Source organism: Epinephelus lanceolatus, chromosome 5 (assembly GCF_041903045.1).
Source record: "Epinephelus lanceolatus isolate andai-2023 chromosome 5, ASM4190304v1, whole genome shotgun sequence".
NCBI classification, from domain to species: Eukaryota; Metazoa; Chordata; class Actinopteri; order Perciformes; family Serranidae; genus Epinephelus; species Epinephelus lanceolatus.
In genome coordinates, this window is record NC_135738.1 from 5,869,964 (window position 1) to 5,885,016 (window position 15,053).

A 15,053-nucleotide genomic window follows, 5' to 3' on the forward strand; every position below is an offset into this window, starting at 1 on the left:
ACTGACCCGGTGTGTGTGGTGATGATATTAACAGGTGCTATGTGCTGAATGTTAACATCCACAAATCATTCTGCATTAATTTCCAGACGTGACTGTAGTATTGAAAATCATTAACACACTGCAGCATCCACCAGCTCGCACTCTGTTCTTTGATAATCTCTGTAGAAATACTGTAGAGGACGGTGACCAACACCAACAGGAAGTGATGTCAGAATAAAACTCTGCTATCAAAAGGGAAATATAAATATATCATCTCTAGAAACAGATATCTGCGTTTGATGCAGGATCTTTGGCCAACAGGACGAAATTTTGACATCAGAGCATTCTGGTTTCCATTTGTGGTCTGAGTATTATTGACCAATCGTGTTTGAGCAGTGTTTAGTTGCACGCAACTTTTCATTTTCTTTTTATCAATTTATCTTCATCTACATGCAGGTGTTTGTTCACAGAGATTAGGAAACAATGAGCGGTGCACAGTCAAGGTTGTCTTGCTCCAGATATCTGCTGGCTACACCAGAACTGAACTTCATCAGAGCAATGGGTTCCTAGATTTATTTTTATATATATGTATATATGTATATATATATATATATATATATATATACATATATATATATATATACATATATATAAATATAAATATAAATATAAATAAACAGAATCTTGATCATTCCCAATCGCTGATCATTTCAATCACATTCTCACCGCGACCTCGTCACATGTCCACGTTTGGTCATGGACTTTCCACGTCCACATATGACGTCCAAGGTACCCTGGGTGTGTTGGTTGTTGACGTTCTGGGACACCATGTCAACTTCAGCCTGTTACATGCATTGTCTGTTTTCAAACTACACTTCTGTTTTCACAGGAAATGTACAGTTTGCATACAGTATCTGTCAAAATAAAAGCACTACGTCGGTACAAACATGTGGTTGGGTTTGGGAAAAAAGAACAGGGTTTGGCTTTACAATCTTACAGGAAGTGAACACCAGCCTCTTGGGTGAAAGCTGGTGGTTGTTGGACCCCTCCACCACCCCTCCTGCCCACCTTAACTTACGTTGTTGTCCCGCTGCGCTTCCCCATGACACTGCTGGGTGCTATTAAACAATGAAGCTGATCTGCTGTGTATAATGTTGACATGAAAGGGCTTTTTTCCATCAGTGTCTGACGCCAGAAGTCACTGACCAAGCACTGGTATTCAACAACTTCGTAAAAAAAAAAAAATAAAGAAAAAATTGCTGTGCTATGAAAGGTAACCATGCACTGCAGTCCAAAATAATCCTTAGCAAATGTAATCAGAATATTAATAAACTTTACAAATTGCTATTATTATCACCACAGGCTCAAGTCTCAAGTCCAAGTAGTGTTGTTGTATCCCAGCAGAAGCTGTTGCTCATTTGCAGTTGGTACAATCAATGTCAAACACTGGACTCTCTATTTCAGTAATTTCAAATTTATCTAAAAAAGTGAAGGTGTAATATGAGTGTCAAATCAGCCATATTACTGTAGAGTATAAGAGTTTCTGTGAAGTGTTAGTATGCCATGAAAATGTCAAAGAGTGTGCACTTTTCCTCTGCAGCCCTCAGTTATGGCTGGCTTTCGAGAAATAACACCCAGGTCATCAAAAAAGTTAAGAACCCTGTTTGGCTGTTAAGTTTCATATGATTTCCTCTGGGGGGAATTCCACCCAGCATCCCCTGGATGGTCTGGTTGCAGAGGGTGTCGTCTGAAAATGGTCGCCTACGGTGTTAAATAGGTGATCACGGTCCTGCTTGGTAATTTCCTGAAATAGCTGGCCACTGTAATATTTGAGCAAAGTGCATTTGTTGGGGACTATCTCAGTGGCAGATGAATACACATTTGGAGGATGGTGTATGCTGGTAGCTCCGGCCCTGTGGTAAGCAAGAAGGTACAGAGAGGTGGTTTGTGAAGCAGCTCACACTAAAGAAAAGATCATCACATCATAGTGGTTTCGTATCATGAATCCTTTAATCATATCCTGAAACAAAATAGACTCAGTGTGCAGTGAGGAAATCGAGTAAATAAATATAGTTTCTCAGAGATACACAATTTGCTTGATGCTCAGGATTTTATTTTCAGGACCTTGACTTTGAAAGGAGCAGAATACAGGCAGGCCTCAATGCTGGACACACAATCCAAGGGTCTGACGGGATGAAAACCACAACGGGAAAAGAAAAATAGACATCGCAGCTACAGAAAGAGAGAAAAAAAACACAATCACATCTTCACAGGAAGTGTCTGGTCCCCTGAAACGTCACTTCGGCCTCCGGGATGGTTGTCAGTAAATTGTACTTCGTTTTAAGATGTACGGCCTCCGGGACTTGGTGGTGTGCGACGCTTGCCTCTTCAGGATGTAGGGTGATTTTCGTTTGAGCGGAGTGCCGCCGTTCTCCTCTAAATATTCTTGAGAGTCGTGGAGTAGCTGTTAGGGACAGAGAGAGACACGGCGGGGGATGAGTGTCACACGGCGAGGAGGAAATGGCAGCAAACACATGTTTTGTCGCTGAGTGGCAGGGTAATGGGAGGCTACGGCGGTGTCGCAGTGATTAAACGAGCCCTCCTCCTCTGTGCTTCCATGCATGGCAAAACAGGTGCTAATCTGCTGTCGCTGTGTTAAGATTTAAAAAAGGAGAGAGAAGCTGTTGTGTGAAAGGAAAATGATGGAGGAGGAGGAGAAGGAGACAAGGAGGAGGTGAGACACAGAGACTGACGTTTAATGAGGTGTGTTTACTGTGAGGGAGGATGGATGAGCTCTTGTGTGCATGTTTGTGAGATGAGTGAGGTTCAGGGTGAGCCTGTAAGGACCTGCCTGTGTTTAGTGTGTGTATATTTGTGAATGTGTGTGCTGTTATTGGCTTATTTTTGTTTTGGTTTTTGGCATGAATAATAAATAAAAGTGCAATTAGATAGAAGTGGTTCTCTGTATTTTAGGCATTTTATATTTGAACCAGAAAGTCACTTCCTTTTTAAAACTATTTCAAAAGAGAAATATTGTACTTTCATATCTAGTTGCTTTGCAGACATCAGGCCTCATGAAGCAACTTCTCTTAAGCAACATGTAGATGTGCAACCGTATAATGTCCAGTTCAAGATTCGCGACAAGACGAGCTGAAACAGGCAACTACTGTCAACGCTCTGTTCTGTAACGTTGCAACAAGCTGGCGGTTCAAAGGAAGTGACCACGATAAGACAGTGTATCATCTCTAGTTAACAACTCTCTGTGCTTCTGATCTGTAACGTTGACAGGAAGTGACCACCATGAGACGGTGTGTCATCTCTAGTCAACAACTCTCTGTGCTTCTGATCTGTAACGTTGACAGGAAGTGACCACCATGAGACGGTGTATCATCTCTAGTCAACAACTCTCTGTGCTTCTGATCTGTAACGTTGACAGGAAGTGACCACCATGAGACGGTGTGTCATCTCTAGTCAACAACTCTCTGTGCTTCTGATCTGTAACATTGACAGGAAGTGACCACCATGAGACGGCGTATCGTCTCTAGTCAACAACTCTCTGTACTTCTGATCTGTAACATTGACAGGAAGTGACCACGATGAGACGTTGTATCATCTCTAGTCAACAACTCTCTGTGCTTCTGATCTGTAACATTGACAGGAAGTGACCACCATGAGACGGCGTATCATCTCTAGTCAACAATTCTCTGTACTTCTGATCTGTAACGTTGACAGGAAGTGACCACCATGAGACGGGGTATTTGACCAGCCAGGTGACATCATCAGCCGGCTTGAGTCGAGCTCAGACCGGTCAGTTCACACCGCTGACACTTTTCTCTGTAATGTTCTTAATCGTTTTTGTTTCATTGCAAACCTTTAGTTTGAGCTGTGCCTCAGAGCACAGAAGTGTGGATCCGTGTTGCCTCCAACATGTCAGACATTTAAACCTCTAAAAGAAACACTAATTAGTAATTTAACTTGGACACTGTTTTACTGCTAAAATGTTTGCTTTTGCATAAAGCTACAGGAGTCGCAGGTGACCTGGTGGAAAGGTGTTCTCTAATATTCGCACTCGGGTTTCAGAATGCACAAAATCACCCTCAAACTGAACAACAAAAAGACGGCAATGAATTCTCAACTGGGCCTCGAGACCAGGGGCCGTATTCACACACAGTCTGAGAACACTCAGAGAGCTTCCAACACAGCTAAATTTTTCTAGCAAGGAGTCTGAGCTTAGGAGTGATTTAGGAATGTTTTCAGAGTAACTCTGAACAAAGAAGGAAAAGAAACTTCTCTCTTGGTGAGGAGGTGTGGTCGACTCTATTGCTAGATATGATGCATTCTTTTAACAGATGTGATTGGTTGTCACAGACGTGCCCTTTTGTGAGCCTGTAAGGCGTGAGGACACCCAGTGGAAATGAAAGGAACTGCATCACATTATGAGACTGAAAGTGTTGTCATTGTTAGTGAGATCAGTTGAGACAGACTCAACTCATCACTGTTGCACTTTTCTAGTTAACAAGTATCTCCGTCTTGTGATTGCTTTATTACTTTTTTTTTTTTTAAGATATTTCTGGGGCATTTTTAAGCATTTAATTGATAGGATAGATGAGTGTGAAGGGGGGAGAGAGAGAGGGAGAGACATGCAGCAAAGGGTCACAGGCTGGAGTTGAACCCGGGCCGCTGCAGCAACAGCCTTGTACATGGGGCGTCTGCTCTACCACTAAGCCACCAACACCCCGTGATCGCTTTATTTCTGCCGTTTTATTTTTAATTGCGCTGGGTGGGAAATGTGTGTGTATCACTAAGGAGGTCGACAACAAACATCATCCCCACACAATCTGTAGTGTTTCATTGGCTCGCTGTAATGCAGAGAATATATCTCCCCTGCCTCTTTGTCTTTCTGCCATTTATATTCAGCTTCAGAAACTCTTAAGCCTCTAAAAAGTCCTCCCTGCTCCTAACAGCTAATTTAAGGCACTGTGAATAACTTTTATCTTTATCAGGACCAAGTCTTAAATTCCTAGAGTCTTAAGTTTGAGTTTTCTTACAAAACGTAATAGTTCTAAGAATCTTCTTCACTAGGAGCAACTCTATGTTCAAGGAAACTTTGAATACGGCCTCAGAGTTTCTGGCTGAAGATGTCTGCTAACATGAGGTCTGCATCAGACTGAGGAAGGATCAGAAAAACCTGACTGTGCGTTTCCTCACCTCTCTTAAGACCTAAGAAAGGATGTGGTCACACTCTGATTGGCTCAGAGAGGAAATGAACCAAGCTGCTCTCAGTTTTTAATTAGGAGTCACACCCTGCACAACAGGTGATCTGAATAAGTCCCAATCAACTCTGGGGAAATGTGACATTCAGCTAAAATGAACTGGGACCAGGGAACTGCCAGCAGGTACCAAAGAACGAGGGACTGCTACATATGTTTATGAAAAAAAAGAATGTTTGTCATGTTTGCTGAGACCATCACTTTATCCTGAGAGAACATGAGAGGAGGAGGATGTCACTCAGTCAAGCTTTAATACACACATTAATGCACATTAATGCCACATACAGTGAAGGAAAAAAGAAGACAGCTGACCATATGATCCCATTGTGGGGTTTAAGTTTTGTTTTTTGTGCAGCAACAGGCAGGACATAAAAGACTTTACTAAAATACAAGTTAATTTCCTACAACAGCATAAACACACAACAATATTTGTGTGTATGTGTGTATCTCACCCTCTCCTCCCGGCTCTGCAGTGCTCGACAGATGAGCTGCAGGTTGTACAGCTCCTCCAGCAGCTGGAGGCCTCCCTCCGTCAGCTCGCTGCCCTCTTCTTCCTCCTCGCCGCTCCACGCCTCCTGCCGCAGGCTGCTCACCATCCTGCACAGGTTGGCCAGCGACACGCGCCAGTAGGGGGCACTCTGCTTATTCTGTTTCATCTGACAAAGAGGGAAGGGGGGGGGGGGGGGGGGGGGGGGGGGGGGGGGGGCAGGAGAGATAACAACCTGGTTTTCAAACTTGGCAATGAATTAGATCCTGGTTGTCGTGAGGAGAGGATTTAATTCAAGTTTCAATTAATGTCGTGAACTGAAGTGAAAACTGAGCCCAGAGGGAGAGACACCACAGAGGATAAAAACATAGCGATTAGGGACCGTTCTTTACTTATCAGAGGAGGAGGGTGACTGGGGTGTAACCCTCCCTGAAGCTCCAAATATTTTTCCTTGAGCCTCCCTGAGTGACTGGTGTAATATTCACGACCCTCCCTCCACCATAAATGAGTTATTATATTTTTAAAACTTATCTATTGATGTTTGAAAGTTAAAAGTTGAAGATAAAATTCTGACATAATATCTCTATTCTAAGCTCTGTTTTACGCGACGGAAGCATTCACTGCACATGAAGTGTCCAATAGTGATGTTGCGTGCTGTGCCGATGCTTCGAAGCGTGTGTCGAGTAATCCAGGAAGTGTTTCAGCGATGCGTGTATCGAGGCTTGTATCGTTTCAGACGAGTGACGTCATTGGTGATGTCCGAAGCCTCGCTGCCCGGCTGTACCACGTCACTGGTTCGGGAAGTGGTTCAGATCTTGGTGCGAGGTTTTGACAGAAGTGACACAGAACACGAATATTACCCTTTTTGCCATTATTATATTATATGACACTACACAACAATACAACTTTTGGCCAGATGATTGGTTTATACACACAGGATGCATTCACAAAACAATAACAGTTTATCATACATGTATTGGATACAGTATAGTCATAATATACTCACTAGAAAATACACTATATTGATACAAAGGAAGTTATATGGTCATATATTTTTTATTATATTCTATTATTATTGTTATTATTATTATTAATAGTCATTCCCAACAGCCGTAACATGCCACTAAACACCGTGTATCACAGATTACATGGTTAAGATCACAGCTGCCTGTTTTACACAGTTTGGCCAGCAGGTGGTTTCATGTGCACACGAAGCCTCGAGAAATGAACCCTTTTCTGAACCAATTTGCTGGAAAGCTTCAATGCTTCATGAGGCTTCATCTCACCATCACTAGTGTCCAAGGAGTGTTAAAAAATGTCAAAATCCATTGATAATTTCTGTTTTTACAATTTTTGGCTGTGATAAGTGGTGTAATTTTTGCAACATGATTTTTAAAAAATCAGCAGTAAAAATTGCAAAATACAGCCATTTAAATTTGTATGCTGCTCCCCTAAGCCAAGTCCCTCCTCAGTGCTTAAACATTACTTGACACCCTGCCCCCCTTATTGCACCACACCCTCATAAATAATGAACAGTCCCTTTAACAACCTCATATTTGGAAGAAGTTGAAAAACTAGCCTATTTTTTAATTTTAAATATTAAGTCTAGTATTTCTATTCAGCATTCAGCTTTACTGCACAAAATTTAAAAGTGTTCTTTGGTTATAAATATGCTGCCATGATACAGTGGACACGATAACAAGAACACTGATTCAGTTTAATATAATCTAATCCAGTAGCTGTCAATCAGCCGATATTAGGGAGGCGTGACAGGACGGTCACGCCACCTGCTGTCCGTCTGCGTCTCTCCAGGACGCTGCTCCAGGTGTGGTAGAGCATGTATGCCCTCTCGTCCCTGTTCATCGTCCCCGGGCCCCTTATTTCAATAGCCTCCCTGATCCAGCGCCAGCTAACATCAGATGATTGACAGATCAGCTGATAAAGACGCGTCACAACCACCACCAAGTGACACTTCTGAGGAAGGCGGAAGTTTCCGCTGAAACATGTCAAGGTATGTAACATCCCAACATGTCTGAGATAAAAGAACAACTAAAGCCATTATCAGAAACTAAAGACATAATGACCACCATCGAACTAATCCAGTAGCTGCTGCTATAATCTGAACGTGTATATTTAATTTTGTTGCTCGTGTTTGGTTGTAACTGTGATAGAAATTATACCACAAATTACAGTGTTGGGAAGGTTGCTTTAGAAATGTAATAGATTATAGATCACTAGTTACCCTGTTAAAAATGTAATGAGTAATGTAAACATTTTAAATACTTAAAAGTAAAATAAGTTATTACATTTATTTACTTTTCTAATAAATGTTCTGCAGTAAAGCTGGGAATTATTCAGAAATAGGCTTTTACAAAAGACGTTATTCCTGCACAGCAAAAAAAACGCGAAGGACATACATACAAGTTACATATTTTTCTTATTTAATCACATGTGATGAGTTCCTCCCTGACAGGGGCATAGCACCAAACTCTGGGCCCTTTGCCCCCACCCTTCCTCTCTTGATCCATGTCTCTCTCATGCACATTTATTTATTTATTTTTACAAAATTAGTTTCTTTCCTTTCCTTTCTTTTTTTGGAACCCTGATTTCCTGTTCTTGGGGAAAGATATCAGCAGCAGAAGCAGTCAAACGCTTGAATCCCAGTGCAGGGGCGGACTAAACCATTCTGTGCCTTTAAGGGGTGAGAGGGGCCCAGAGAACTTCCACTGTTTTTCATACAGATTTCAGTCTTTCAACCAATTATTCAGCCAATTTTACTTCCTTTATAGCTGCAATTATTTAGGACAAATTGCAAACAAAACCAAACTTCTAATTCTAGGCTTGTTGAGCTTATTTTAGACAAATCATGTTGGACTCTTCTTTCACAATGAAGTCGTGTATTTGGTGTCCTTAAAATGTTATTTATGTAGGGTTTGTATTGTGTCCCAGGTCTGAATCTCTCTCCTCGTGGATGATGAATCTCATGTTTTGCTCGTTAAATGTCATCTTTTGAATTGAACTAAGAATATTGATTGTGAGAAGTGTCGTCCTTCACAGCTTACGTTTAATGAACACATTCATGGGTCAGCTTTCCTTAACGAGCTGCTAACTCTCCACATTTCATTAGTTTCACTGAAGGCTCTGTGCTGCGGTCTAAATGCTGTTTTTAATTTTACCCGCTGTGTTTTTACAGTCAAAGCTGTAAAACCTTTTGGTGATTCCTTTTAAGAGCCACTGAGGATTCATCTGAGCTCTCACTTTACACTGAGCACTGATGCAGAGTGCCACATGTTAAGACAGCAGTTGGGATCTATACGTCCTCTTCTTAGACACCACACACCCAGGGTGATATTTCAGTCGTATCTAACCTCATCTAGCTACAGCCTGTCGTGTTATAATCCAGTCTGAGTGCTTTAAGACGGTGGAGGGGCCCCAGGGCCCTGGAGCCCCTCATGCGTGGGCCAACGATCTCACACACACAAACTGCTGCAAAGACTTCTGGGTGTCACTGAGGATGATGGAGGGATTCAGGAGGCGAGGGGAAATTGTCACTTCTAAGCAATTGTAAATGGCCACCAGTCTTCCAAGACTCACTTTGCTCAGATCATTTATGAGCGTCAGGAGGGAAAGACTCTCCTCTGATGTTGTAAAGACGTGAGCCGCGATGACGGCAGGTTCCTTTTGTTTGCCAGCGAGGAGACATGTAATAAAAGACGTCAAAAGAACGACACACAGGGGAGCAAACATCCTGACATTTACAGATCATTCACGCATCGACGATTTCAGAGGGTTTCATTTAGTTTTAAATGAACTGCTGGGTGTGGTTTTAATTGTGCTGAAAGGTCACATGATGGATTGCTTCTTTTGCGGTTTCATCAGGATCTTCTCCAGTAATTAATCGCTAACTTTGAAGGGTGGGATGAGGAGTAAATGCAGGGGTCCAATATTCCAACCATCCCCAGTGGTCCCTTCTTTATTAACACATCAGCCTCGTCTCTGTTGAGTTTTCTGCTGGTGCCCGGCTTCGTAACAGAACCACCAACTCTAAACTCGTACAGCCACAGTCATCATTTCCATACCATTTCTTATCTGACGTTTTAAAAGCTCAATCTATATTCAAACATTGTGAGCCACTAATCACAGGGACGTCAAATCGTCCAGACTGAGAGATGAACCCCGGCTGAGGAATAATGCAATCATGTTCAGTGGAGAAACCTAAAAAATCTACGTCCTGCATCTAATCAGATAAAAAGAAGAGTGGACGAGCAGCAGGTCGATCAATTTAGCTGTTGCCTTAAAAAATGATCATGTATATGGGCGAGTTAAGATAGAGATCCACAAGTGTCTTCTACCATGCTGCACTTTGCAGCCTCTTGAGCGCTCTATCAGTCATCCGGCAAGTTATTATTACAATCATCACCCCTGAGCAGCCCCCGAGCATCAGCAGCAATGAATCACATGGCTGATTTGTCACCGTCACGTCTCTGTACGAGCGCCGTGGTTGTTCATCAGACAGAGAGAGAGGGGTGGGAGATGTGTCGTTATGATGCTGTCAGGTCCATCTGAATCCTATTAGGTTCAGCCATCCGTCTGCTCGTGCCTCCAGTTCCGCTTTCGCCAACTTCATCCCTCAGCCTCGCCCGGCCTCGAGCTCACTCAGCAGCAGACGAATGTGTTAAAATCATAAAGTTACAAGTGAATTACTTCCCTCAGCCTCACCTCTGATTTTCACCTCGGAGGACGACTGCAGCAACTCAAGTGTTTGGATTATATTTATTTTTGCTCTGCACATTTCAGCTGTATAAAAGAATCTCATCTCATTTCCAATCAAAACAAGCTGAATAAGTTCGACCCTGAGTGACACAAAAAAGCCTCCATTTCCCGCTCAGCATGAGCACAGCCATGAAGCTGAGGCTGTGTCTGAAGCATGGCTCCTGATTTCATGAGAGAACACCTGTGCAGCCTGCGTGTTGGCTCAGCTGGAGACAGGTGAAGGGTCTTGAGCTGATCGGGCAGGTCACAGCATTTTGGATACTCAGTCTCTGATGTCACAGGTGCGAAAAAAAGGACGTGCCTACCTTAGAAGTGAAGAGACTGCTGAGTAGCTCCTCCTCCAGAGCTCGCTGGTCCAGGTCAGCGTCTGAGGAGAAACAGGAATAAAACCTTCATCCAAATCCAGTCAAGAGTTAAATGATCCTGATGATCGCTGTGTTAATAAATGTCAACGAGATGTGGAAATATAATGTCTGTCATTAGTTTGTCTCCTGACATTTAAACTGCTTCATCCTCTTTGTGAGACGTATTTCAGGAGTTTGCAACATTTATATCTCAAATACTTTGTGAAGACAAAATAAGCTGAGCCCAAACTCAGCCCGTGTTCTTATTTGTTTTGTTTTTTTATTAATTTTATATACTTTATTAATACCCCTGAGGGGAAATTCAATTTTTTCCATTCTTTTGTCATTAACACACAGGTCTGAAAGACACACACATGCACAAACAGGACCTATACATGCACAAAGTGGAGAGATGTCAGAGTGAGGGGGCTGCCCTTTGGTCAGGCACCCCGAGCGGTTGGGGGGTTCGGTGTCCCCACATTTAAGTGCTCAACAGGTGGCCGAACCCCCAGTGTGTCCGAGAGTGATGCAAAATGCACATTACCCATTAAAGCTTTGTTAATACAACATACAGTATTAATTTTGAGGATTCAGAAGAGATGGATCAAGATTTTTCCATCTCACAGACTCACTGGACCAAAAGTGACTCTGTAGTCTAATTCCCACTGGATTTAGACACAAACACAGTTCAGTGTGGCCTTTATTTAACATGAAATAAATAAATGGAAATGAATTTATTTGATTTGAAATAATATAAAAAAAATAAATAATAGACAATATAATTAATAAACAAAAATAATAAAAAAAATGAATAAATAAATAATCATAAAAACATAATACTAATACGTAGGTTTTATTCTGCTTGGACTTATTACGAGGGTCCTTTTTGTATTAACATGGGCTAGAATAGGTTCTAAAACAACTAAATGAGGAGTCATTACATCGGGTCATTGACGTGTTTATAGGAACATAGAAGAGAGGGAACCCTGAATCAATAAGTCACAGTCTTCACAGAAATAAAGAAGAATAAACGTCTTGAAGAAATGTAAATTTTGTTGTGGTCCCAGAAAAATGGAGAATAAATAATTTTGGCAGCTGAGGTAATTCAGTATTTAATCTGAAAACCCAAATTCAAATTCAAAAATGATTTGAAGAAGCTTTGGTGTGCAAATTCTTATTTCAAAACAAGAAATACACTCTAAGAAATAATCTACTGGTTCAACTAAAAAAATGGGGTAAAAATGACACTCATCTTTTTAAGTAGCCCCAACTCTGGCGTTATTGAGTCAGTCCTATTAAACTCTTTGAAACTCTCACAGATTCAGTTATTTTAGAAAAACCAACATTATTCACTTTGACCGCAAAAGCTTAATTAAGTTGAACCAAATTAATATTTGACCAAATACTGTGCTGATATTTAGTGGTCAGTTTTTTTAATCTGCCTGTATGTGTTTTAAACCTACTTGTTGTGTTGTTTTTATTGTATTGTCTGTGATTTTTGTATGTATTTTATATGGATTTGAGTCTGGAATAAAATTTATCTATCTATCTATCTATCTATCTATCTATCTAAGATATTCTAACGTGTTATTTTAACTCAAAATGTTTTTGATTTTGAGCAACTTCTCAAAATAACTGATTCACTTAAACATGTTTATGTAGCAAACAAATATTTTTTTTATGCTGAAAAACATCTTTATTTTAAGTGTTATCCACTAACTGCATTTATCATCTTTCCATGATTTTGAATATGCAGTTTTTAAATACTTGCAACAGCATCACCAAACTGATGCAGCTGCACCTGTTGCATACGTAAGTTATGTGAGCGACTTGTTTCATACTTGGCTTGTGTGTCAAGGCTATGTCCCCATTTTGTTACTCTGAATAAAGTCAGTGATTAATCATAAAATCACAACACGATTCATAAATGCAAAAACCTGTTGGGGGAGCTGCGGTGCTTACCTGTACAAAGTCCACCACATGTGAAACAGAGGAGAAGCAACCACGCCACCTGTGCCTGCATCTTGATTACCAGCACAACACAAAGGATCCAAGACTGAAGAATTCACCTGAGGAGGATTTTAGTCCATAAGGTTAAAGGTCAGACACAGACAGCTAAAGAGGCTCAAGAGGAGCTTTGTAGTGATGCTGCTGCTGCTGCTTCCTCTTCTTCTTCTTCTCTTCCAGCTCCAAACACGCTTCCCCTTCCTTGCAGTTTTCTGGTTGGTTGTGAAGTGCAGTGGGCTCCATTCCCTCAGTTTATAAGAGCCAATGTGATGTCAGAGGATCAGTCTCTCTCTCCTCATCTCCACCCCCACCTTCCCACCCACTAACACAGCCCCCTTCATCCATCCATCACCCATCAGTCCCTCCATATCGTCTCTTCCCTCCCATCACTGTGTCATCATTTCATCAGACGTCACTTTGGCATCACAAGGCGAAAGGTTTTTGCGTCAAGCTTTGGGAGATTTGGTTATTTCACCTCATGAATGCACACAGTCTGAGGTTTGTTTTGTCTCCCAGAGACGGGATGCAGGGGTGACGTGGGAGGATGCACGACAAATGTTCACTCTTTGTGTCACTGTTTGGAGAAGATGTGCTTCATCGCATCTTTTTTCTTTTTAGCATATTTTGTGTCTTTTTAAAGCAACAGGTGATTATTGAGACTTACAAACCAAATGGGCGCCTACTGAAGACACGAAACATAGTGAAAAGTTATAGCTCTGCAAATTTATTTTTATTTAAAAGTGGAATGGATCAAAATGAAACCTTCTGAATACATCAAAAATAATGCACCACCTAAAACTTCTTTAATAAAAATCATCCTAGACGTTATTGATTATTGGTATTTTAAAATAGTCTTTTGAAACATGTCCATTTCAGGGTCCATTTAGTAGGTATTCTAGAGCTTTTGATCATACTGTGTGAGCTTTATCAGCAGATGCTCAGTGGTCCCTAAATTGTAGATTTTTACATTTCCTTTTTTCTGAGCATTTTAAGGGACATCTCCTCAACATTGGCTTCAGCTGACGTTCAAAGCTCATTCTTCACATGAAACCAATGTTTAAACACTTAAATCAACAGGTTCTGTGCAGCTGAGGAATTTCTCTCCATGCTTCAGAAACGTGAACAGATCTTTCAGAAAACACAAACAAATTAAAGTAAATCCAGTGTCCATTCAGATCTGACTTTAACACTGAATCATTTGCTGATGTTGCAGTTAAAATTGAGCTAATGTCATACAAATTATTCCAATTTTTTTTTAATATGTTGACCTGGGAGTCCCTCAAGGATCAGTTTTAGATCCCCTCATCTTTTTGATTTTTTTTTTTAAATAAAGATGTTCATTCTTCACATGAAACCAATGTTTAAAACTTCTGAACACCATTGAATATGCAGGTTTAAATAAACAGGTTCTGTGCAGCTGAGGAATTTCTCTCCATGCTACAGAAACGTGAACAGATCTTTCAGAAAACACAATTAAAGTAAATCCAGTGTCCATTCAGATCTGACTTTAACACTGAATAATTGCTGATGTTGCAGTTAAAATTGAGCTAATGTCATACGAATTATTCCAAAAAAAATTTCAATGTGTTGACCTGGGAGTCCCTCAAGGATCAGTTTTAGATCCCCTCATCTTTTTGATTTTTTTTTTTTAACAAAGATGTTATTCAGATTTTTTTTATCAGTTACTTTTGATTATTTTACTCTGATATATTTCTAACCTGGATTATACACGTACCTGATGTGTATTTACAGTGAAGCCTATAACAAACAAGAGATAAAGATTATTTTACGTCCATATACAGTATCACATCGGATTATTTGTTGCCTGCTTCAGGTGCTGGTGCTTTGATTTGGACTTTATGTGAACAGAAATGAATTACATAAATGTTTTAAATGTCAGTGTGTGAATATATATTGATGATAATTTGAAAAGTCAGTTTTCTTTGGTGTATAATCAGGTGAGAATAACAGTCATTGTGTGTGTCCTTACCTTAGAATGAGACGTTTATATCTACATAGGGAGCAGGTCCTTGTCTACGGAGATTGCCATGTTGTATCACCATGTTTCTAAGGTATCCCAGAACGGACAAATCAAGCACAGTCAAAGTTTGGATTTCACGTTTTCGGGTCAGCCACCACAGTTAGAAGCCTATCTGTGATGAACGATGTCAGAAAAAAAGATTTGGAATGTGA

General features: G+C 40.8%; 1 protein-coding gene across 1 annotated transcript; it reads right to left on the reverse strand.

Moving 5' to 3' along the window:
- Positions 1–1,970: 1,970 nt before the first annotated feature.
- Positions 1,971–13,086, reverse strand: nts (neurotensin). Its single transcript, XM_033635750.2, has 4 exons — positions 12,816–13,086; positions 10,815–10,876; positions 5,702–5,905; positions 1,971–2,443 (listed from the first exon to the last, which is right to left on the reverse strand). The coding sequence occupies exons 1-4, from the start codon at positions 12,874–12,876 to the stop codon at positions 2,300–2,302; spliced, it is 471 nt and encodes a 156-aa protein (XP_033491641.1). The 5' UTR covers positions 12,877–13,086; the 3' UTR covers positions 1,971–2,299.
- Positions 13,087–15,053: the final 1,967 nt, after the last annotated feature.

Bases quoted from the DNA above. Each gene is read 5' to 3' on its own strand.
- nts (XM_033635750.2), bottom strand. From the start codon at position 12,876: ATGCAGGCACAGGTGGCGTGGTTGCTTCTCCTCTGTTTCACATGTGGT. The intron at 10,877-12,815 runs GTAAGCACCGCA...GTTTCTCCTCAG, and splicing joins ATGTGGTGGACTTTGTACAG to ACGCTGACCTGGACCAGCGA. The intron at 2,444-5,701 runs GTGAGATACACA...TGTCCCTAACAG, and splicing joins TGCAGAGCCGGGAGGAGAGG to CTACTCCACGACTCTCAAGA.